This window comes from Leptopilina boulardi, unplaced genomic scaffold, assembly GCF_019393585.1.
Source record: "Leptopilina boulardi isolate dan_hultmark-lab unplaced genomic scaffold, ZJU_Lbou_2.1 LbouV2_31, whole genome shotgun sequence".
In the NCBI taxonomy this organism is placed as follows: Eukaryota; Metazoa; Arthropoda; class Insecta; order Hymenoptera; family Figitidae; genus Leptopilina; species Leptopilina boulardi.
This window is the reverse complement of record NW_026137874.1, coordinates 3,031,681-3,058,181: the sequence shown is the minus strand read 5'-3', so window position 1 is coordinate 3,058,181 and position 26,501 is coordinate 3,031,681. Positions and strand designations below refer to the sequence as shown.

At 25.7% G+C, this 26,501-nt stretch overlaps 2 protein-coding genes across 4 annotated transcripts; one reads left to right on the top strand and one right to left on the bottom strand.

Moving 5' to 3' along the window:
* The first annotated feature begins 1,107 nt into the window (after nt 1-1,107).
* On the top strand, nt 1,108-18,284 carry LOC127283136 (protein C-ets-2-like). 2 transcript variants are annotated; one of them, XM_051307821.1, is made up of 9 exons: nt 1,108-1,499; nt 5,568-5,673; nt 8,462-8,515; nt 9,188-9,247; nt 11,483-11,618; nt 11,810-11,940; nt 16,452-17,020; nt 17,257-17,590; nt 17,726-18,284. In XM_051307821.1, exons 1-9 carry the CDS (start codon nt 1,398-1,400, stop codon nt 18,160-18,162), a joined length of 1,929 nt encoding a protein of 642 aa, XP_051163778.1. In that variant the 5' UTR covers nt 1,108-1,397; the 3' UTR covers nt 18,163-18,284. The 2 variants fall into 2 exon arrangements, with proteins under 2 accessions (XP_051163778.1, XP_051163779.1); XM_051307822.1 differs by lacking the exon at nt 9,188-9,247.
* A 944-nt stretch (nt 18,285-19,228) lies between these two features.
* Nucleotides 19,229-25,261, bottom strand: LOC127283196 (uncharacterized). Of its 2 annotated transcripts, none has more exons than XM_051307915.1 (6): nt 24,866-25,256; nt 24,424-24,513; nt 23,144-23,416; nt 22,535-22,995; nt 19,815-19,936; nt 19,229-19,582 (listed from the first exon to the last, which is right to left on the bottom strand). In XM_051307915.1, exons 1-6 carry the CDS (start codon nt 24,917-24,919, stop codon nt 19,266-19,268), a joined length of 1,317 nt encoding a protein of 438 aa, XP_051163872.1. In that variant the 5' UTR covers nt 24,920-25,256; the 3' UTR covers nt 19,229-19,265. The 2 variants fall into 2 exon arrangements, 1 of the variants encoding a protein (XP_051163872.1); XR_007843315.1 differs by having other exon boundaries at nt 19,556-19,582; nt 19,815-19,958; nt 24,866-25,261.
* Nucleotides 25,262-26,501: the final 1,240 nt, after the last annotated feature.

Here is a 26,501-nt window from a genome sequence, read left to right as displayed (position 1 = left end):
TTATATTATAAATAATTATAATATTTTATATTAATATTCATTTCATTGTCATTAATTATAATTAGTAATAAAATAAATATTTGTTTTACTAGTTTATTAAATGTATTTATATTTTTATAGAAAAAGAAGAATAGTTTTTCTTTAACTCAATAAAATATATTTAAATTTAACAAAAACAATTTTTTGTCACTTTTATGTGTATTTCAAGCAAAATATTTCGTTAAAATAATTTTTTACTCTCTAATTCTGAATTAATAAAAATTTTAACTAATTTGAATTAGTGACTTACATTTTTCTTTGAAATTAGTTAAATTTTACTACTAGTAAAAAAAATTATTATTATAAAATAGTAGTAAAAAAATCATTATAAAATTTTTTTACTACTTAATTAGTAAATTTTAACTAATTTCAAAAAAATTGAATGAATGACTCAAATTAGTTAAAATTTTTACTAATTTAAATTTAGAGTGTAGAATATTTAGTATTTTTTATTAAATTAAGAGGAACTTGAAAAAAATATAAAATCTATAAACTTTGATCAAATATAGGTAAAATTATATATTCGACCAGGCAAATACGCCTTTCTTTTATTGTAACGTCAAATTTCCTCCCCAATAAAAAAAAAAGAAAAAATGGCATTCAAATTTTAAAAAAATGAAAATTTACCGGATTTTCTTTTTTTTCCTTCTATTTTTCATATCCAGGATATTTTCTTTCATTTATAAATATTTTTCCCTTATAAACAAAAAATCAAAGACTTTTTATATATACATGTTCGCATATAGAGAATATATATTTAAAAATATGTATATCAAAGAAGAGTTTACATATCTTGGAGAATTTCAATTCGACATTCAACTGAATAAAAGGTGAATAAAAAAAAAAAAAGAAAAAAAAGGATAAAATTTAGTATATACGAGATGGATAAAAAGAAGATATATATACAACGAGCATCCAATGGTTATGAGCTCCGCCCAGGTTAGGGGTTGGAATTATCAACCCCTAAATACGAGAATCGCGCACGAATGTTGGAAAACGTCACAATGTGGGCGTTTACATTCTAGAGACACAACCCTTGATTTTGATATTGCCAAATGAACCCCGGGGGTTGTTTCTTCTGCTCAACGATGAAATCAAGTCTCTCGATTCAATATCAGTTTTAATCTTGAGTGCGTTCACAATCATATATTATATATATTGTATATTTAACGTGGTGCGCTTGTGTCAAAAAAAAAAAAAAATAAAAAAACAGTGTCAAGTATTTCAAATTTTGAAAAACAGATTATTTTGAAATTTGTTTTCTTTTTTTTTTAATTATTTTTTAATTATATTTTTTCTTTACTATATATAAATCGTATACTTTGTGCTAAAAAATAAAAAATTAAACAAACAAACGGATGGAGTCTTCAAGATCGTTGGATAACGGTGTCATTCCCTGTTCGATAATGAGTTTGACTGATCAGGAAGTGCCAACAGTTACAAGCGAATTAACGAGACTGGTAAGAAAAAAATTTTTATTAATTTTATTTTATTTTATTAATTAAGATAAAATTTTAATTTATAAAAGATAATAATTTTTTGAAAAAAAGGAATGTTTAACAAAATTTTGATTTACTTATTTTTCAAATTAAATTATTAATTTAAATGAAAACTTAATGCTTTTTTAAAATACAGAACAATTTATGATACAAGTTTTATTGTTATAAATATTTATTTATATTTCTTTATTTATTGCTATAATTATAATTTCATTGTGAATAATAATTTATTATAATTTAATAATAAAATAATAAATTGTAAATTATTTTTTATAATAAAAAAAAGAGAAGGTAATTTTAAAAATATAAAATAATTTTCCGTCGCTCGGATTACGCTGAGGTAGGATAAGGAAATTGGAATTGGTACCCGAGCGGTACCACATTTCTCATATTTATTTGTATATAGCTAATTATCGAAATTAGTTTGAATTAGTAAAATTAGTTAATTTTTTGAAAATTAAAAATATTTTTGAATTTTTTTTAAAAAAGGACCCTTTTTATTTTTTTACTCTTTAAAATGAATAGCTTAAAATAATATACATACTTTTAATAAACAAAATTAAAAGGTCAAAATTTGTTTCATCCACTGAAAAAATATTTATTTGATTCAAATACTCGCGATTACTTGACTAGTTATCAAATAAATATTTATTTGTATAAAATAATTATTATTTGAGTGAATTAAATGGTATTTGTTTCTTAAATACAGAAATTATTCGTTTAAATACAATTAATTTAATTGAAATAAAAATTATTTGGTTCAAGTAAGTATTTATTTGATTATAGTCAAGTAATCGAGTATTTGAATGAAATAAATTTTTTTTCAGTGTATCCTTTTATTTATTATTATTTATAATTTACTATTTTTATTTATTTATTTTATAAATTAGATTTATTTCTCCAACAATTTTATTTTATAAATTATTTAATGTAATTAATTTTTTTTAATTTTTTTGAACAAAAAAGAAAAACATTTCCTCATACGCGATTTATCAATGCACACACGTGTATAAGTAAATGAACTGTCAGGTTCCGCATGATGATTTTTTTGGATGGTAAATTTTTGTGGCACGCGTGCTTCCACGCTCGAATGATACGTCCCACGGGAGTCAATATACACACACACCACCTCTTTTGTGTTCTCTAAACACGTAATTGTCACCACGTAGCATCAAACCACTCGTAAATCGAAGGGGTCGCAAACACTCTTGACTCCAATTCACACATTTATATACATACATGTATATATTCCACTTTTACTATATACACGAAAATATGATATCGTACAAATGTCCCCCCCCCTCCCCCAAAAAAAGACGGTCAGACAGTTTACAGTGGCATTTTATCTCCCCCACTCTAAACTTATTGGCGGGTGGTCCCCTTTGCGATATATAAGCTATTGTCATCCTTTTGGAAATCAATCTCACTGAAACACTTGATTTATGTTTGTTGACTCTTGAAATTTCTCGATTCCCACACCAGCGGCCTACTATAGGCCCTTAATTGACTTCTCTTTCATCCCCAATAGTGAAAGCTTACATATGTTGCCACTCGACTTTCCCATGATTAGGGGACTTATATTTTGAAGATATAGAAAGTTTATTGAGGTAGGTTCGAGAGAGGCGTGTCATATAAACAATCTATGTGTTACAATATACATGACTTTTTGCAAATCATTCAATTATTTGAATTGACTCGATGAGATAGTTTTATTATATTTTATTATATTATTTATAATTTAAATAATTGAAAAAGAATTATTTAATGAATAATTCGGTAAATAAAAAAAAAGCTAATCGAAAAAATGCTTCAATAAATGGAAACTGTAGTTCGGCGTTTTTCATTGAAAAGAAACTTTTTGTATACACATTCTGATGTGGAAAAAAAACCAATTAGACGATAGATGTGTCGCAGGCAAAGGCTCCTTTTTTCCCCAATTTCACCCAAACAGCATTGTTCGTTCTTTCTTATTATGTGTTTCACAGTGACCCTAAGTATCTTTTCTTTTTTTCCAACTTGCGACTCATCTCATCTTAGTTACTTTTTTCTTTATAAAGAATAGATAAATTAAAAGTACATAATGTATGTACTCGATAAAATATCATTTATAAAAAACTTTAGTTCAAGTTAAATTTAAAAAATGTTTATCAACCAAACATATTATTTTATTATTATTATTCTTTAAAATAATGAAAATTTGTCATAATTAGTTTTAAAGAACTTATTTTAATTGATTGCATATATTATTAGTCTGATAATTTTTTTAATTAGTTTGTATTCGATTACTATATATGGGAATATTAAGTGGACGAATTTTGTTCAAAAGCATTGAAACGAATGACTTTATTATAAGTAGATATCACATCGAATTGGTTGAAGAGCACAATTATCATATATATATATATACATGAATATGTACTATACTATGCTCACGAAGGGTGACTACCCTTCTAAAACACTGTCACGATTGCACGAGTGATGGGGCGTTCCTTTAAATCATGAGTTGCACACACTGAATGCACATCGCTCTTCAAACACTTATTCACAAGACAATAATATATATTGTGTATATATATGATGATAAATCGTTTTCACTATTTTTGCATATATTTCTTATATATAAGAAAAGTTTTCTTTTATCAGTCAATTTTATTTAAAAAATTTTTTTTCTTTATTTATATTAATATTTAATTCAACAGAAATAAAAAACTAATTAATAAAAATAATAAAAATAATGAAATAGAAGAACTTTTTGAAATTATAATCAAAGAAAACTTTAAATTTATGAGCTTTGCGAGGGATAAGATAATTAATGATCACAATGAAACTAAATTTCTAATTAACTATATATATTTTCATCGCTTATGAATATTAATTTTCATATACGTTCATTATCATCCATCATTAATAGTAATTATTTCAATCCGAAATATATATATATATATATATATATATATATATATATATATATATATATAATATTAAACCCGAGCTCTTTTCTTTTGTTCCTCCTAATGATCACACTTTTTTTCTTCTTTTTAAATTTCTTATATACGACAGAAAGTATATGCAATGTCAATAATAAATATTCCAAAGCTTACTAATTAAATATGAAAATAAATGAATTAGCAAAAATTAAAATTAATTTGAATTAGCGATTAATTTTTTGATTTTCAATAATAAATTTTCTTTTTTTCAATTTTTTTTTGTTGTTTTTCTTTCTTTTTTGAATAAAAAAACTTTTTCATCTTTTCAAAAAGACGAGAGTATCAGAAATCGTGGCGCGGTTTTTCCCAATAGGCGTTAATAGTCAAGAGTTTGCAAGGCCGGTAAACGGGTTTACCACAAGATTGCTCCGCGAGGAGGAAACCTTCCAATCGTTCGCCGGATGTCCTTCGTGCTTCGTCTTTCCTTTGATTCTCATTCTCCCTCTTATAGAAGAGACTCGCTCTCTTCATATACCCCCCCCCGCAGCCTCAACCCACCCCCTTTACCCTGTCGCAACGTCGCCGCTACATTCATTCCCTTCGTCATTATTTTATTGCCACGAACCAATCGATTTTCGCGGTTATTATATAGGAGCATCTTTTTTTTTAATTCCCCTCTTCCTCCCCCCCTCCGTACCCTCTTGCACAAAACATTTGAAAATTAACTAAATTTGCCACCCCAATCATCAAGATTCGCGAAAAATTTTTTTTTTAACGGAAAAATAAATATATTTAATTTCTCCTGGAAGATAATGTAATTTACCATTGTAAATTCAATTTATCTGTTAGAAAAATAAAAATTTATTTAATTTTTATTCTTTAATTAGATTTTATAATACGGAAACTTTTTTAGAATTTATTAAATAATTATTTTTGAAAAAAATTATTGAATTTAAATAATTAATTGTAAAATTGTATTATTTTTTATGAAATTGGTGTAATAATTTTTTTTAGAGGTGGAGGTAATAATAATAAAAAATAATAATAATAATAATTTATTTCGTTAATTATTTATATTTTGTTTTTGTGGTTTGAATTTCAGTCTGGAGATGGATTTAGCCGATTATCGGAATCAGTAAACGATGTTAGTTCTGGATACTGTGCAAATTTTTTATCAACTACATCAAATTGCGAGAAAAGTCAACGGGGTAAGTGTTATTTATTCATTTTTTAAATAAATATTTCATAAGGTTCAATTACAGCATATGAAAAAGAGATTTTAATTCTATCTGACCGTTAACAGATTTCTCTACTTAAAATAATAATTTATTGAGAAATTTTTTTTTACTTGCCTATTACTGATTTCTTCAACTGCAAAATTACATCCTTTTTATGTACAGAAAAATATATTTTTCTCCTGTCTGACCATTAACAGATTTTTCTACTTAGAAATGCCTAATAATAATTTACTGAGAAATTTTTAGTAACACGTCTGACCATTACTGATTTGTTCTACTGAAAAATTACTCCCCTTAAATATACTATATAAAGAAAAAGATATTTTTCTCCCGTCTGACTATAAACAGATTTTTCTACTCAAAAATAAAATAATTTATTAAAAACATATTATTAAAAAGTTATATATTGAAAATATAAAAAATAATAATTCACAAAGAAAATATATAATATTATATATTATTATATTTGGCGTGTGCGACTATATACAATCAAATCATGAGTAAACCAAAGTTGAAAAAGAAAAAAATATATATATAAGGATGAGATGGGACATCAAGGTGGATACATAAGTTGTTTATGTAGAGGGTTATTCACTTACACATGTGTAATTTCAAGTAGTGTGGGTCGAAGTAGTTAAGAAGAAGGGAGAGAGAAACCACCCTCTGAAAAACGCTGTCACTCGCAGACTCGACGACCCGTCGGCAGGTCGACGTCTTGCACTCGCTCTCTCTCTCTCTTTCTCTCTATATGTATCGCACGGTCGACAATATTTATTTTCCATGAGACTTTGAGAGTTGATCGACTCTATCATATCACATATTTTACTCTATACAAAGCCTTTAATTTCGAGCACAACGTCACTGAGAAAGGAAAAAATTTCTCAAATCTTGTTCTCTCGACGTTTATAATAAAGTCTTACATCAGAGATTTCTTATTATTACACTCAAAAAAAAAAACGTTAAAATTCGTAGAAATTTTTATATAAACACTGAGTAGTATATAATAATAATAAAAACCAAAAATTATAATAAAAAAATAATTTTGTTGTTATTTAAGCAACTAAATTATTTGGTTGGACCAACAAAAAAATTTATATATAAAATAAAAAAAATAGAAATGAAAATAAGTTTGACACACTTTTGAATTACCGAAAAAAAATTTATGGGGTGTACTTTTTCTCACATGACTCTGTGCGACGCAGTCTTTTTTACTTGCAAGGGGTTTGTTAAAATTTGAAACGGCAGAAAAAAATGAGGAAGGTGTGAGTTTTGGCATAACACGATTACGATAGAGAAATTGCGGCATTATAGGTTGTGATCGAATTAGGGGTGGTTTTGAGGTCCTCCCTTTTTCACTGGTAGAGTTCCAATATAACGCTACATACCAATGCTAGATATAAAGTGTCAATCATCGAAGGGAAAATCTGCTGTGTATAGGGCGAGATGCAATGTGGACATGGGAATTTATGTTTTCAAAACTCGAGGGAGTTCTTTATAAAATGATATTAATTTCCCTCCCCCTGCTTATATATTAAATCTCTTTTATTTTATTTCTATATCAAAACTCATGTGTAATTCTTTAACTTTTCTGTATAATTATATATAGGTCAACTGATATCAAGCAATGAACATATATTTTTTATTATTTTATATTATAATCATAAATTTAATTTTACATTATTATATTACATTTAATTAATAAATTAAAATTTGTAATCGAATTACTGTTTTTTTGGGAAATTATTACGTTTTAAGTAGAAAAATCTTAAAATAGTCAGACATATTAAAAAAATAGTTTTTTAATGGAAAAAACAAAATAACTCTCTTTTTTCAATTTTCGTATTTTTTTCGAGGAAATTTTTGTAATTTAAGTAGAAAGACCTGGTAATAGTCAGACATATTAAAAAAGTAGCTTCCTAAAGGAAATAATGAAGTAAATCATGCATTTTTGAATTTTCTTTGAATATTATTTTCTTCTGCTTAAAAATTTCTACAAAGAAATGAAAGCAATTTTTTTTGCAATTCAAAATTTTTAAATATTGTGAATATACAGTTTTTGTGGTCAATTTAAAATTTCCACAAAATCGCAATGTAAAACCCTTTTTGAAATTCGCACGGGTCAATTAGAGATAACAAGATTTTTAACCAATAGGACTATTATTAAATTTCTCTATTCCCACAAAATCGTTTCTATTACGGAAATTAATTGAGGGAAATGACATATTCTTTTATTATTTAAACTTGCATTATTTAAATATTTGTTAACTTATTTTCATTATTTAAAATAAATAAGTAAATTTTTTTTCTTAAATAATGTAGAGGAATCGATAGTTTTTGTGTCTGACAATTGATTTACTTGTTCTACTTAAAATCATTTAATTAACAGAAGATTTTGGTTCATTGAACAGTAAAATATATAATTTATGAAATAATAAAACCATGTGGTCTAATTCAAAAACATTGAGCTTATGTACGATTCAATTGTAAAAGAATTCGATTTGGCGAGCAAGATCTGAATTCGAACAAAACAAAGTTAACGTCAAGTGGCTACCCGTGGCGAATCTCAGGGATACATTAAATCATCCCCTATATATATACACTTTATCATCTTCTACGTGATTCTAATTTTATTTAAGTCATATAGAAACTTTATTTTCGATCATGACTCACTGCAATTGACACAAAAATTACATCTTCTTCTTCTCATTTAATGCAAAAATATTTTTGTAAAATTTGTTTTTTTTTGTTATGATTTCAGAGAGTGATATTTATCATACACAAGAATACAGACACGAGCCTTGGCTTCAAGATGGTGAATATTTTTTAAATTACTATTTTCATTATTCAAATTTTTTTTGGGCAGAATATTTGAATTATTTTCTATAAAAAATGTTTCTATAATTCTATAATTAAAAATTTTAATGAAAACAAATTTAGGTTAATAGTTTAAAATTTATGTTCTATTCATATTTTGTCAGATAATATATGATACGTGTGTATATAGATAAAGTATTGAAGGTTGACAAGTAGAAGAAAAGATTTGACGAATCATGTTTCACAGAAAGATTGAAAAAAAAGAAATTGACGGGTCACACAATTTTGTAATTGCCCCATCGACACTTCCATTAGTTTGATTAGTTGTTAGTGATGATTGGTGCCAGGGAACATATCAAAGAGACATACATCAAGACTTGAAAAAAAAATCGTTAAAAAATTGTTCAAATGAAAATTTCAAATATAAACTAACAAAAAGAAACTGTTTTTGTTCTATTTGTTATAATATTGTCTTTATAAATTTTTTGCAAACAATTTAATAATAATGATAACAATAATAATAACAACAATGTTAATAATAATAATATTCATAACAATTACGTATATGATTTTAAATTTCTAATAATATTTACAAAAAGTTACTAAAATATTTAATTTATAAATAATTTATAACTTTAGAATAATTTTTTTTTTGCTTAATTATATATAGGTAGCAGTTGCGAGACAGAAGATAGTGAACATTATATGACAGATTTTCAAAGAAACACAAGTAAGTTCTTATTAAAATTATTATTAATTTTAAAAAAATTGAAAATAATAATTTTTTTATTATTACTTTCTTGTTGTTATTATTATTGCAGTTTTTTGTTGTTGTTATCCTTAAATAAAAATAGTTTTTCTTGAATATTTTACTAAAAATTAGAAAATAATGAAACAATGTTTGAAGGACTGTATTATGCAAATTATTATTATTATTAGTTGAAAGGTGATTTGGGAGTTGCAAATCAAGGATAATATTATAAATCATAGCACGCTATATATATAAGGAAGGCAATTTCCAGGTAAACGGATGTGTGACGGAAATGTCAAAAGGTGCACGTTAATGTAACAACATCATCAAGTTTCTGCAAATTTCACTTAACTAAAGACAATTTCGATTTGCTTCCGAAGTTTGATGCACATACGTATGTGCGTGTGTGTGCCTCTTGCGAATATATTGAAAAAAAATTATTTAATTCAAATAATAATCCATTATTTGACTATTATCAAATAAATATTTATCAAAAATCCTTTGAAGAATTGAAATTAATTAAAAATTAATAATATTTGATTGAATAATAATAATAAAATATATAATACTAATAATAATAATAGTAATAATAATTAAAAAATTCTCAAGTATAAAAAAAAAATATGAAACTTTTTTTTGCGAAACTTTCTGCACAGTTTATCGCCAAGAGGCTGATTTGAAAATGATCCCTCTTGGTTGGATTTTTAAATTAGCGCAAAAAAATCAACACAAGACTTCCGTTCCCCGGTCATCGATATCGGATTACGCGAGTAAGCACTTTATATTGGCGCTGTACTTTTTCTGCATATTCTTGACTTTCTCTCTCTCTTTTTCTCTCCCTTTTATCGCGAGCGATTTATTTTTGTTTTCTCATGAAACAAGTTTTAGCTTCTAAAAATCTATTTGCCCACACTTTTTTTTTTATTAATAAAATTCATTTTCGATCAATACGCGCATTTATTATTTTTTTTATCTTATAAAACCGCAATCAAATTGATCCCTTAAGCTTGAAACACGAATTAATTATTTTCGAGATTATTTTATTATTTTTATTACATAATTCAAATTGTTAATTAATTAATTAGTTTTACAAAAATAATTATAACTTTTTCCATATTATTTCAAAAAATTTTGAAAAAAGTTTCTTGGATTTTACAATATTTTTTTTATGTTTCAAATATCGGATTTAATTTGCATCTGGAGATTTTAGAGAAATAATATAAATTTAACTCTTTATATATATGATGTAAAGACAACATTTAATAAAGAGTAAAATGAAATTGTGCGATAAACTTTTTGGTAAACAAAAAGATAAAAGTGAATAAATATGAAGCTTGTGTTGTGAGGGTAGAATATCTTCTCTCGTGAAGTTAAACCAATAGATTTTCTATATATATATCAACCCTTGTATATTGGCCCAATGGCCCAAGGGCTGTTTATAGTTGTCTAGCGCAGCGCTTATTAATAGCAAACAAGAAGAATTTAATCGTTCAAGTAAACCTGCATTTTGTACATATTATGTCATTTACAATCGTTTTTCAAATAAATTCGAATTTTTTTTTCAATTTCTTTCAGCGAAAAAAAAGATTAAAGGCATTAAATTTTTTAATTAAAAATTTAAAAGTCAATATATTTCATTTGATATATTTACGCAAAAATATTATTTCCTTTGTTTATTTTATACGATTTTTTGAAAAAAAAAATCAAAAGACTGTTTAAAAAAAAACGTATTTTTTTGAAAAATTGACGTACTTTGCTGAATAAATGTTGGTATTTTATTTATTTACTTTTTTAAAATGCGTTTACAATAAACATAACGATTGTACGAATTTTCTGACCTGTACTTCCCACGGCCGAGTCTATTTGATTTATCGAAGTCACCCCTTGAATGGTTCGAATCGTCAGCGCCCCATTACAATCCCCACGTGCCATTGCAACGATGCGCCAACTCACTTCCGGTACGACACGCGTCCTTATGTTTCATTCTGTCCTCCGCTCATTTTTCCCTCCCTCCATTCCTCCTTTTTTTTATCATTTCAGAAAATAAATTCAAAAAAAGATTTTTTTTTTTTTGCAAAAATTGACTATTCCAATTTTTTTTAAGCAAGAAATTTTTCTTATTATTTTATTTATTATTATTATTTAATTAGAAATTTATTTAATTGTAAAAGAACTGTTTATAATAAAATATTTAATTTATATTTTTGTTCACAGACAGAAACATGAAACAGGAAACAAATTGCAGACGAAGTGGTGATGTTAATTGTCAACAATATCAAACACCGTCTTCAAATTCTCAGACAAGTAATTTTTTGAATTTAAGTCCAGCTCCGCCTACGTCGTGCTTTAGGTAAGTTTTGAAAACAAAAATTATCTACCTGAAAAAAATTTTATTGTTAAAAGGAAAAATGTTTTTATTTAAATTATAATACACAATTCTTTATTATATTACTTTTATTTTATTATATTTAGTGTTTATTTATAATTATTTATTCAAATTTTTTTTTGAAATAATTAAATTTGAAAAAATTATAATTGCAGTCGATCGAGTCCACGTGCAGAAGTATCTGAAAATATTGCAGTCAAGGAAGAACCAGCCGATAGGGATTTTACAGAATCTACGTCATCCGTTACAAATATTTCATCTCCTGATGCGGAAACACGGAATGCACGTAAGTTAATTATTTCCATTTTTTATTAAATCCTTTTAGAATGCAGTAATAGTATTTTTATATAACTGCGTCTCAATAGCATGAAATATATATTCCACTGACATTTCTGGAATTTTCCTCAATAAAAATATGATTTTATTAAAAACTATGATAATTAGAAATTTCTGAAGTAATTGAAGACGCAGTTAAAAAAAATATGTTTCATATCTTACATCGAGTGTTTGAAAACGATAGAAATATGTTGATTATAATGTGCTTACAGTTAAGTGATTCTATTTTTTTTTCTCTTTCTTTTTTTCTGATTTGGCGACGTTACTTTGGGGTGTCAATGTATACAAAGTCTCTCTTTCTCTCTCTGTGATAGTCTGCAGTATTAGGCGGGAGACCGGAAAAGAGTCAAGGTCCGATTAATGACTCGAGACGCGAACCCTCGTTTCCTTTATTTATGGGTTAGTCTATGGGTTATATATATATATATATATACGCTACTGCCGTGAAAGGGCAGCGCAATGTGGATATCCTTTTGTGTACAGATTTGTCACGGTTCAGAAACAAGATAAGAGTGAGGGGAATAAATCCAAAAAGTATATATCTATTATGCATCAGAATTGATTTTCGATGCATTAGAAGAAGAAGCAACAATTACGCGCTGAGAAAAAGGAAAAAATTTTCTTTCTTTTTAGGAAAAAGAAATATTTTCATTTTTTTTTATTTCAAAAAATGAAAAAAAAATAATTCTAAAAATTACACACATATAAAACAGGAATATTCCTTAGGATATGTAATTGAATAATTGAAGAATGCTTTCAAGTTGAGAGAGAGGGAAGATCCTAGATTCAAGCGAATCTTGTTGGGAGAAGAAAGCAAGAGGTTTTCTCCCCAGGGATACTGTATATATATACCGAACCAAAAGCTCTTTGCCTGCCTTTTAACTAAAATGTCCAAGATATCTATTGACAGTTTTTAGATAATTAAACATTACACAAAAAATGTAATTAGAATTTTAATAATAATACATAATTACAACAAAATAGAGAATAAATATTATAATTAGTAAATTACTAAATTAGTAAAATTTAATAGAAAAAAAAAATTTACTATAGAATTAGTAAAACTACTACTTCAAACTGCTAATTAATTTAGTAAATTTTTTTCTTGTAAAAATAAGTTGTAAGTACAAATAAACAACACACTAATTTAAAGTGATAACATTTATAAACAAACATATTGTCGATATATACACCTACTTTGTTTTCACTTGGGGATTATATTTGTGTACCCTCCATTCTCATATATAGAGTATCCCTCTCTCTCTCTCTACCATTAAACCCCTTCAATTATTTACTCACAGTTTACGTTAATAATAGCCTAGATCCCAGTAGGCATCGATGTCTCAACGCAACGTTTTCAAGTCTCGCCTTTTCCACGAAATATGATATGCCAAATTGTTCATATATCTTAAACCCATGGGATTAACTCAATGCAACATTATACATTCATATATACTTTTCACAAAAAAAAAACAACAGATTTTTTGTACTTAAGAATATTTCATTGAAAAATAGCGGAAATATTTGCTAATTTTTTTGTTTAAAATTGAAATCTTTAAACAATATTTTTAAATAAAGAAGAGTCAATTGATATTAATTGAGTTTATTCTTGTGGAAATAGTGATGGTTGAATAATAATAACAATAATGATAATAATAATAATAATAATAATACCTTGGTAATACAAAGCGATTGGTTCCCGACCCACTAATTAATCCGTGACCAGTGAGGATTACGACATATACCCCAAATGTCTATTTATCTCGATCCGATCCTCTAATATTTCACCCCCTATATATACTATAACTTTATAACATGTAATAATTTTTATATACTGAAACGATTTTGTCCCAAATCATTGTGTAAGTCGAGAAAAAAGCTATTTTTTGACCATTATTGTCTGACCACAACAAGGTTATTCTACTTAAAAAATAATAATTTTCCAAAAAAATGATTATAAGAAAATTTTTAAGAATAATAAACTGTATGATTGACTTTCTTCTTCACTTTGAAAGCTATTTTTTACATGTTTGACTATTACAAGGTTTTTCTACTTAAAATGATAGATCACGTCATTAAATAATAGAAACTAAGAATAAAGTGAATCATAATTAAACTAAATTTGCGCTCATAATTGAATGAACCACGAAATTTTTTTTTTTTTTTTACTTTTTCTTACCGCATAAATTTGAAGGGAATTGAAGGGAGAGATAAAGGGGGAAGGGGGGAGGGAGTGATGATGTCGAGTCTATAATATTCGCTGCTCCAAGAGAGGATAAAGCGGTTGATCTTGGTTTCGTTATGAAGCGAACTAAAGGGTGAGAGGATTTGCTGGTGGTTTTAGATTAAAATTAATCGTAGGTTGATGAAACTGGCGGTTGTGTGCTGAGAGCGATGGTATATTATAGAGTTTTGGCCTTTTACTCGTACTGCGAAGAGAAATTGAGACACAGATATATACTTGAATTTGATAAAAGAACAAATATTATCACATATGCAAAATGAAGGAGAAACATTTTTTATAATCATTATTTCTTAAAACTAAAAAATTTTTTATTCCCTTCAAAAAAATGTATTTTTTTTAATATTAATTAATTAATAATAATCTGCATTTATGATCTAGATTAGTGATCTTTTTTGGGAAAATAATTTAGTGATCTAAATCAGTGGTCAATAACATGCTTTATTGTATGATTCTGGATAGGAATTTATACGGTGACGTATAGTTAAGATGCAATATACAATATCAGAAATAAAAAAAAAATAATAAAGAAATAACAAAAAACGTAACTTTCTTTTGAAATTGAGTGATTGGAGAATGACGAAGTTTGTAGGTATTAGCAATTGCACTCACGCTCCACGGCTGTTGAAGTGCTCGTCGCACAAATATCGGCAGGAAATTGGTTGATATTCAAAGCCCACGGGGTTGTAAGGTTTTGCAGTCAGGCGAGGAGGCAAAGCGCGTGTAGAGTAGAAACTCTAAAATCCCGTACAGATCGCGCGATATGTATATTAATCGAACCTCGATTTCTCCTATCGTGGTTTTCCCAAACCCAAAACCCTTCCCACCAATATAATTCAACTCGCAACCATACCACATCGTCGAATCATTCCTTTTTACCCCTTGTGTGTTCACAGTTCTCTTGCCCTTCCCATTTTGAATCTCGAAAAAGCCATTCTCCATTCCATGTAATTTAATTATATATACAAGTCGTGTTCTCGCGGAGAATATTGAAAAAATAACGAGAATCTTTCAATTCCAACTATATATTTTTTTATTTCGTAAAAATTGCTAAAATTCATTTTTCAAAAACGAATTTGAATTTTCAAAAAGATTAAAATATTCCACCTTTAGCACGTTTCTTTGGAATATTGTGGGGAATATTTTTAAGGAATATTTCTGTGAGACAATTTAACTGTACCTAAGGAATATTCTTGTAGGAGTATAGGAATACTTTTGTGAAATAATATAAATATCCCTAAGAAATATTTCTGTAGAACAAATTTCTTATGAATAAAACAACATTGCAAAAAGTAAATTAAATTATTCTCATTGAAAAGAAAAATGTAAATTTTTTTTAGTTTGTATTTTAATATGAAATTTCAGAGACGCGTTTTTTTTATTATTATTTTTTTTTAATAATCGCCTTTCGAACTCCGTGAAACGGTGCATATTAAATGTATGTGAAATTCGTTCGTATATTTTCTCTAGATTGATATGTTTTTTTCTCGTTTTCACGTGGATTTTACGTGCGTATATGTATATATAGAAATGCACCAACACAGGGATAAATCAGCGGAGCCAGGTACAACTGGGGAATTGAGAATGAATTTTTAAATAGATGAAGCTGCGGAATCCGAAAATGAACGCAACGAAGAGAAAAGCTCTCATGAAGCTCGTCTTGAAATGGACGTAAGCTAATAGTGTCCGCCCCTTTTTCGTATCAACCATTCCCCTCTCTTTATCACAGCAAATTTCTCTCTCTCTCACTTTTATTTTACAAAAATACAAAAAGAAAAAAAAATGTTTTAGCATGATAATTAAAATTTGATTGTAACGTGAAAAGGAAAAATAATTTCTTTCTTTCTTTTTTTTCTAAGTTATTCATTTTGAATAAAAAATTTATTAGTAATGAATTACTTTTTATTAGTTCTTAAGTATGCAAACGAAATGCTTCAATGAAAATCAGAAGAGAGGATTAAGAAGCTTTAGCTGACATGGAAACTCATCGTCAACAGTAAAGAAGCTTAAAAGGGTTGTTTCCTCAAAACCGTTTTGTCTTTTGAATAATGAATTATCGTATTAACAACCCTCTTTTCTTCCGTCACATATATATACATATATTTTACATTTAAATAATTGACAAAAATGTAAACTGAAAAAAAATTATTTCTTTAATTAATTATAATTCAAAAAATTGTAATTAAATAATTTAATTAAAAAAAAATCATTTATTTCAGACAACAATTTGATTTATCAACAACGTTATGGATCAAATATAAGTGAGAGAGAAAATAGAAGTTCACCAATAAATACAAGTCGGCCAGGTAGTGCATCGTCAATAAATTCACAATGGCCATCAACATCAGGTGGATCAACAACTGAGAATTATCTCACACGTCGTCAAGAATCATCATCGTGGTCAAGTGAAATTTATTCAAAACGAAGTGGCACACCAACATGGACTGAACTTGGTACACAATTGGAATCATCAAACAATACAACATCATGGGAACGTCAAAGTACATCGTGTTATTTACAAAAAAGAAATTCACCCACTACATCATTATGGAGTACGGAGTACAAAAATAATAATAATAATAACAATAACAATAATAATAATAATAATATTAATAAAAATGGACCATCATCAGCATGGAGTGACGTTACCGTTGGTTATCAACAACAACGAAGGGGTTCACTTCAATTGTGGCAATTTTTAGTTGCATTATTAGATGATCCAGCGAATGCTCCTTGTATCGCGTGGACCGGAAGGGGAATGGAATTTAAATTAATTGAACCAGAAGAGGTAAATGTTATTTGAAAAAAAATATTCATAATCCACAAATATTATGGAATATTCAATTCACATTCCATGGAATAATTTATTTGATTCCTATGAGGAATGTTCCTTTTATATTCCAGGAATATTAAAATTTCTCACTATAAGGGAATATTTTCTAAATATTCCTAAAATATTCCAAAGGAATGTTCCAAAGTTATGATAAATTTCGAGAAAAACAAATTATTTTTTTTGTTTTTTAGGTGGCACGTAGATGGGGAGTTCAAAAAAATAGGCCAGCAATGAATTATGATAAATTGAGCCGTTCTCTTAGGTATTATTATGAGAAGGGAATAATGCAAAAAGTTGCCGGTGAAAGATACGTTTATAAATTTGTCTGCGATCCAGAAGCACTTTTTAATATGGCCTATGGTACAGGAAATACTTCACTAACAAGTGATATGCAAAATAGTTTATCTAAAAGTCACGTGACATCGGGAAAAATTTCAACCGCCAGCGATATTGTTGATTTGGGAAAGCATTCAACAACAGGATACGGTGATGCTGTCCTTGCAATGTACTCAAATACTGCTTCAGGTATATTCATAAATTATTACAATTAAAAAATCTTCTTTTTTTTTAATTTTTAAAATTATTTAATTAAGAGAATTTTATTATTATACATTTAGAGTAAAAAAAATGAATATTTGATTTTCACATGCATATATATAGTTTATGGTCAATCGAGTCTTCATCATTTGCATCAATATTTGGGCAGTAATGAAGGTTTTAAAACACCTCCAAGCCGATATCATTCACCTTATGCACATCAATATGGAAATAATCATCATCACCACCATCATCATCATCATCATCCATCCTCGTCAGCGTACACTGAATCTTTTCTCAATTATGGATTGGGAATTTCGGCACACGAATTTCCATTGGATGCAAGAACACAAGAAACAGCGAAACAAATTTATCCTCATGATACATGTGAAAGTAGCAGCGAAAGAGAACATGACTCAACTACATATCATGGTTTACAGAGATCACAAATATCGACCAATATTGTCAGTTCTCAAACACCTCTCATTGAGGGTAGTGCAAGCTCAAAAATTGAACAAACACCCTATACTTGCCTCGGTGTTGGTAGTTGTGTATGTTAAAAAAAAATAATTCTTGTCCCTTATTATTTTTATTTATCTACTTTTTTCCATAACAATCTAATTAAATGACAATTTTTCATTTAATTTAATGAAGTAATAATAATAAAAAACAGAATAGGATAGTCCTGAAATATTTAAAATATTTCAAAAAAATATATATATATTTTTCACATAATTTTAGAATATTTAATTGTTGAATATATATAAAAAATGGATAATAATTACAAATCACTTCATAATTAAATTAAATCTTTTAGCAAAAACAAATAATTAGATTGTTATGGGAAATCAAAAATTTTGAAATAGTAAATTTGTTAACTATATTGTTATATACTTGATGAATAATTATTTATTCTATTATTATTAAATTATCTATAAAAAGTTATAGTGAATTTTTTGATAATACATATATGGTAATTTGTATAACATAATATGATAATTATAATTCTATATTAATTTTGAATCTACGCAGAAAAAATTTCTCTTTTTTCCCCAAAGAAAATTTGTTACAAAAAAGAAAAGAAACTATATTGAAGTAATAATATATAAATTAATTAACATACATATAAAAGTAAAATAAATCTTTTATTTTTTGTTAGTGTAAAATCGATGCAGAGCTTTTTAATTTTTTACACATATATTTATAGATAATGTACATAATTCGTCTTTATGTTTTCCGCTGTGAACTCAATATTTAATGAAATTTAATTAATATTGAATTTATGTTATTAAAATTAATTATCTCTTAAATTAACATTCAATTATTTATATTTTTCTTTCGTAAATAATGATCTCATTGTAATAAAAAATTGAAAAAAAACTAGTCAAACGTCCCATTCCACTTGGAAGGGTTGTAAATTATGTGTGGTTAATAATTAGATAGAGATTGTAATTTACATGTAAATAAAATAAATATCTCTGCTGTTGCAAATAATAAAAACAAATAAGTCTTAATTCAATCACCTATTAATTATTTGATTAATTAATTATTAAAATTAGTCTTAATATAGTCATTCATAGTAATTTTTATCATTTCTTAATTATTTTAATTTTAATTAAAGATTAATTTATCCTATGTATATTCATTTATTTTCTTTTTCTTTCTAAACACCAACGCCAATCAAATTCGTTCGGCTATTGACATTTTTTTTCATTCGACCTGAATTTTGTTCACCACATCGACAAATAAATTTAAAAACATGAATCATCACACTCACTAAAATTATAATACAAATATAAATCCAAAATTCAGAAACATAATTTTTTGTTGACGATGTTTTGATAATTGGAATATTCCAATATCTTTCTCCGTTGCAAAAATTCGTGTAGCACACTATCTTTTTTATTATCGCTGTTTCATTTAATTTCTTATCAATGTTTTTGTCGTGACAATCATAGGTAGTTAAGCGTCGATTGTTATCTAAATAATGCAATCGAAATGAACAATTTAATAAATATAAAACGATTGAAATAATATTCAATATAATATTCAGTTTTTAATTTAATTTTAATTTAATTATTATTTAATAATAATTATCATTCTTTGTATCAATTTTTTTTGTAAATTACAAACGATTTGAACTTTATATATCGAAATAAAAATTCGAAATTGAGAAAATATTTTTTTGATTAATAAAAGAAAACCCACTGACCTTTAATTTTGAGTTTCATGCAGCCAATGCTACAAGTGGCAGTTGTATTTTCTGTGAGATTTGTGCAATTGGATAATGAAATATTGCCGAAAAAATCATCTGTAAAGTTTCCTGTGTGACACCTGAAACACCAAATGCTTTCACCTGTTGAGAAAAAAATTTCAGATAAAAACAATTTTTATCTGACTATTTTTTTCTTATTTACCTTAAAAAAATATTTTAAATAATTTTTTTTTCTCGGTTCTAAATTTAATTTTCAACGAATTTATTTATTTTTAATAAATAAGTATAAGATAAATATTCTTATAACAAATTTTTTTTTCTCTTTTTGCTTATTGTTGTTTTATAAAATATAATAAAATTTATTCTTTATATTAAATAAATTTATTACAATTTGCTCACTTGTTGTGACAAAAATGACAAAAGTCACCACAAATAATACCAACTTCATTGCTTCGTTGTTGATTATTTCACACTGCAAGATAAAGAATATCATATCTGCTGTATATAATAAAAATATTGTGAAGAGGGATGAAGATTATCTTTCGTTTTCATTGCATCAATTTGATCGATATTCGTATTTTTTTTATAAATGTCATTCTGATTTATATTTTTTCTTTAAAAAACAATTTTATTTTTTTAGAAATAATTTTCAATTAATTTTTAATTAAAATTTAATTTTTTTAATTTAAAATTCATTGATTTTTTTTCATATTGATTATATTGCAAAAGGATGCCTACCCCTAATGATAGGCAGACCTTCAGGTTCTAAAGTCAAACGTTTTTCAATTCATACGGCGCATAACGTCGATAAGATAGAAAACTATTTTTTATTTTTATATCACCTTTCAAATGTTCTTCTATCGATAAATGGAAAATTACCTCCTGATGTTAAAAAAAATTACAATTTTTATGGAAAAAATCTTCATTATTGACAGTGAGTATTATAAATTATTTCCTAACTTATAAAAAAAATGGAAAAAATTTTTTTTCGAAATTTATTATTTTTTTGGTCAATTTATTTTATATATTTTTATTTTTTATTTTATTAATAAATAAAATATAAAATTAGAAAAACGGAAAATTTATTCTTAAAATAATTAAAAAGTCAAATTTTTTTTATTCAAATTTGAAAATTGTTTATTAATAGTAATGCTCGTAAAATTCTTATGGCTATCACAGATTTATCACATGTGAATATTAGATACTGAATTGTAAATATAAATATAATATAATGTACTGTTCAATTATTAATTATTGTCTGCGAATATAAACTATACTATAAATTCAATTAACATCACTTTAAGTAGTGTGAAATAAATAAGTATGGTGCGATATATGCAAATAAGTATTAAAAAAACAACTTAATTGTAAACTTAACAAATTCACCTACAGTAAACTCTCGATAATTGACACAAATACAGAAAATACAGTATAGATCTTTGATAACGTATCTTAAAAAAAATAAATAAAAAAAATAACTTATCAATAACGTAAATCAAATATACAGTAGACCCTTAATAACTCATCATATGAATTAAAACATTGCATTGGACCCTTGATAATTGATCGTTTGTGAATATAAAAAAAAAAACATTTTAACAATTGATCGCCATTAAATATGAAAAATACAGTAAACTATTGAATAATTAATCGTCGATAAAACAAAATTACAGTAGAACCTTGATAAATTATTTTCTAAACTAAAACATATTGTATGTATAATTTGATTTCATCGTACACGCAGTGAACCTTTGATAATAATCATTTTAAAAATTAGGAAATACAGTAGAAACAAAAATTAATTTATAATTAAAAATTTTTTTTTAACAATTATCGAGAGTTCACTGTATTTAATATTTTTTAAAAAAGTTTCTTAACTACATTTTGAATTAAAACAATATTTTTCTGTAACATTAATATTTTTTTCAGGAAAATTTTAAATTAAAATTTTACAAAAAAATTCGTTCCAGGTTCTACTGTATTATTTAAGAAACAAGATATAACATTTTTTTGCGAATAGATTATAAATTTTTCCAATATATATAAATAATTGGTTGTCTTAAAAATTAATAATAATTAAAAAATCAATATGTAATAACGAAAGATTATTAATTAAATATCACTAATAATAATGAAAATTATATTTAAAAAAATTAATAATCTCGTTTTTTTTGCAACGAGTAGAAAAACTAACAAATTAAAGCCAAGTACCAAAACTTTTCAACGCTGATATAAAATCTCTTAAAAAGAAGTTATAGATTGTGATTCATATAACTATATCTTATATAAAATGTAAAAAATTACATTAACATATAGAAATATTCTAAATATTATCAAATAGCAGAGTTTTAAAACTTAAACAGATATAATTAAAAATTATTTAATTATTTATTATTAATAAATCAAAATTTTGAGATTTGGAAGAATTTATCATAATTCATCCTTTATCTCAATTTTTCTGTTACGATCCTCTATTTGTTTATAGTAAAAATTTTATAAATTTTTTACTTTAAATGGGAGATCAAAGTTTTTTTTCTCTGGACAAAATCACATTTTGCAAAATACTTAATTACTTAATTATTTTGAATTCACAATATTCAAATTATTATTATTTTTCTAAAAAAATACTATGAAAAAGCCAAATTTAACTATTTTTGAATACAATTTCAGAAATAAAAATATTTACTTAACAATTAATAGAAAAAAAAAATTATTACCAAGGCCTCCACATTGGATCACATGGACCATCAATTCTAACAACATCAATAATTTCCTCCTCCTCTTCCTCTTCATCGATAATCGATTCTGATTTCTCAGATTTTTCTAAATTTCTCGAATAATGATTAATAAATTTTAAATCAGAATTTTTGTTCTCAATTAAATTCACATCTTCTCGTTTTATAAACAACTGATTTCGAGATTGAATTTCAATATTTGTTGTTACAATTTGTGGTCTTGAATATGGTGATTTATTAATTTCCAAACGATTATTTATTGTTTCGGATTTTGTAGGATGCTGCTGAATTGGTCCATTTGATGATATTCTTCGTTTTTCATCAATGCACAATGCTCCAGATTCACTTGACGAATTTGGCGACTGACAAGGTGCAATTATATTAGCGGTTCTTTCCAAACTTTTTAACGTTGTCAATACATCAAGAGTTGCATTTGAGACGTTCTAAAAAAATTTTATTTTCAATAAGTAATTTTATATAACTATAAATATTTTCTAACAATAATAATAAAAAATATCTATTTTTTCACCAATTTTTTTTTTGTTTAATTAAATTTTTTTTACTTAAAAAAAAATGTTTTCTATTAATAACCTGTTCATCATTTGGTTTTGGTGTCAAAAGAGTGGTGAGATGTTTAAAAAGTTTATCGGCTGTTTCGCCGGGAAGCGATGCCAAAAATCTACAAGCCTCAGCTGCACAATGACCAAATCCAGATTGCCATCTACTTTCGGCAGATGTATCTTCATTGGTGGATGCTGAAGTAGACAATCCCGATGGTCTTGACGTTTGAAGCCTTTGTAAATGACGAACAGTCAATTCTAAAATATCCGCCTTCTCTAATTTGCTGATATTTTCACCCTCGGTCTAAAAATAGTTTTTTTTTCATTTAATCAAAATTTTTTTATTTATTAAAAAAAATGTTTTTTAAACAAAACAATTTTTTTTCTCTACCTCTTTTTTCAATATATACAAATTATAATAAATAAAAAATTTATTATATAAATAATTATTTATTTATTGTATAAATTTATTATTAATAAATAAAAATTTAATAATAAACTATTGTTTCTATTTTTAAAAATAATTGAAAGTTTGAAAAAATATTCTTTTTCATCAAAAAATTTTTTTTTTCAGTAATTGAAAATTAAAAAAAAATTCTAGTAATGAAATTTAATCTTATACGATGCTTGTATATATATATCTATATAAAATACAATTCAAGTTCGCACGAATCGAAATATATTGACTATGTATACATAACGAATCAGAAGAATCGTGCGCGACCGAAATGGAAAAAATGTAAATTTTTCTTTTTATAGCCATCAATCGAAAATAAAATCCAACTTGCGGTTTCTTTTAATTTTTTTTCTTTCTTGTTTGGTTTTTCAAGAGGGACGTCTATTTGTTTTGTAGATGGGAAAAAAAGGGAGAGGGGGGAGCAAATCGAATCTGAGTTTAAAAGCCATGTACATAAAGCCAATCAAATACCCAAAGAAGAAAGGGTTGAGGTGCGGGAGGCGAGTGGGGAGGGGGGTTAAGAATCGATTATCTATGGAACGAATATTCTCAATTCTGCAAGTTTAATTATTGTCGCAAGCTTAAATAAACTAAGAATTAGTTTTGATTTTTTTTTGCGCATTTAAAAATTTGATTTTGTCCTTAAATTATTTTTCCTCGTAATTTGTTTTATTTTGTTTAATTAATAATTTAATTAATTAAATAAAGGGCTCATTTCTTTTTTTTCTTAAGCCCGTGTATATGTAAATAACAAAAATAAATAAATAAAATAAAATGATAATAAAATCTCGAATAAAATACAATAAAAATAAAAGTTAATTTTTTGACAAATTATTATTTAAATGTAAACTCACCTCCAAGGCGTCCACCATCAAATCTTTTAATTCTTCAAGACATCGATTTATTCGAGCTCGTCTCTTTCTCTCCAGCAGTGGCTTTGTGATCTGCGTTAAAAAAAAATGTTTTTTAAATAAATTTAACAAATCAATAGAAATTCATTTTTCATAATTATTTCACTTTTTATGTTATTACATTAGGAAAATTGAAATAAGTAAATTTAATTATTATTATTTTATTTAATTATTAATTATTTATAAATACATAAATGAAATAATTAACTGTGCAGTTATTAAATAATCAATTATTTTTTTAGTAAATAATAATTTTTAAATTATTTATTTAATTATTCAAAGTTTATTTGTTTATTTATTAATTTAGTTAATTTAGTGTATTAACTAACAATATTAAAAATAATAATAAAAAAATAAATCTGAACAATAATTATTTGATACCTACCTTTTTATACTGATAAGTCCTTGAAACCGGATGTGGATAATCGTACGACATCATTACAAGTTATTTGAAATGATTTTCAAATTTTGTTTTTATGTAATAGCACATGACACTGGTCACTGTTATGTTAATTAATAAAATAATAAAAAATGAAGGGTGAGAAAAAAACAATACAATGACATAAATATTGAGTCATTTAGACAGCGGGTGTTCTCGATGCAGTCTGTACGTGAACTGACTCACTACTAGCCATTCTGACGGGACCCTCCCCTCGCTCACTTTCAAGTTCGAACCCTCCCTCGAGAGTGTATATACATATAGAATAAATGCTATACTTTACAATTTTATTCCCTCAGGTAGATCATCTCCCCTCGCCTTTTTTTTACACTTCCTATTTATGCACTTTTCTATTATACTTCCTCTCCCCCTCCCTCACCCCCAACGACTCCCGTTTAATGTAACGAGAAATTCTTACAAATTTATGTGAGAACAGGATTAATTAACTCTTATGATGAATACGAAGGTGAATATTTTATTTTTTTTAAATTTTTTATTCATGTTTTTCGGGGTGGTTTTTTTAATAATTGCTTTTATATTTTAAACTTTTAAGATTTTGTAATTTCCCGAAAAACAGAATTAAAAATTAATTTTTAAATTATTTTTCGTTATCATTTTTAGAACTAGTTAAAAAAATGGTCATTTTACTCCCTAGGTTTAAAAGCGCGCTTTTAATTGACCGTTCGTGTGATTAACAATTAAATTAATTAACGAATGAAAAATTAATTAATTTTTGTTAACAGTGTATGTAATTTAATAATTAAGAATAAATTTAATTAATTAATTGTATTAATGAATAATCGAATTATTAACTAACTGAAAATGTAATTAATAATTAAATATAAAAAAGTTTGTTTTGACTAAAATAATTGTTACAAATTCCACTATAATAATAGAGATAAAATTAATCATTATATAGTTTATTTTTTAAATAAAGTTATCGAATCACCTTGTGCAAAAATATTTGAATATATCGGCCACCAAAATAAAGATTAATGAGAGAAAGAATTTTTACTTTTGTTTTAAATAAACAAATGATAAGATTTTCAAAGGAAACAAATATAACTACGTTTCAGACTTTCATTCATGAGTTTTGATTTACGATATACTCTTTTTCTCATGTAATAAAAAATGCGTACGTGCCACTTCATTATCAAATCATATATATGAATCAATTGAACGTCTACATATATATATATATATATAAGTGAACATGACTCCTTTTATTCTTCACTGTGAATTATTATTAAACAATGAATACTTTATATCACATATAAGAGTACAGTAATTTTTGTTATAAATATAATTCAATAAGATCGGAAAATATTCTAAAATTGAGAATATATATCCTTGGAAACGAATTTCAAAATCTATGAGAAAATATATGATAAAACTAAAAATTTTATAGCTTTATAAGAATTTAATTCAAATTGAAGAATTTATTCTTAAAATTAGTATAAATATAATACTCTTGAAATAAAAAGAGATTTTCTCACATATATAATTTAATACGGCGCTAAAGCGATTTAAAATAGATATTAAAAAAAAAAAAAAAAAATGAAAATGTGACAAAAAATGACAA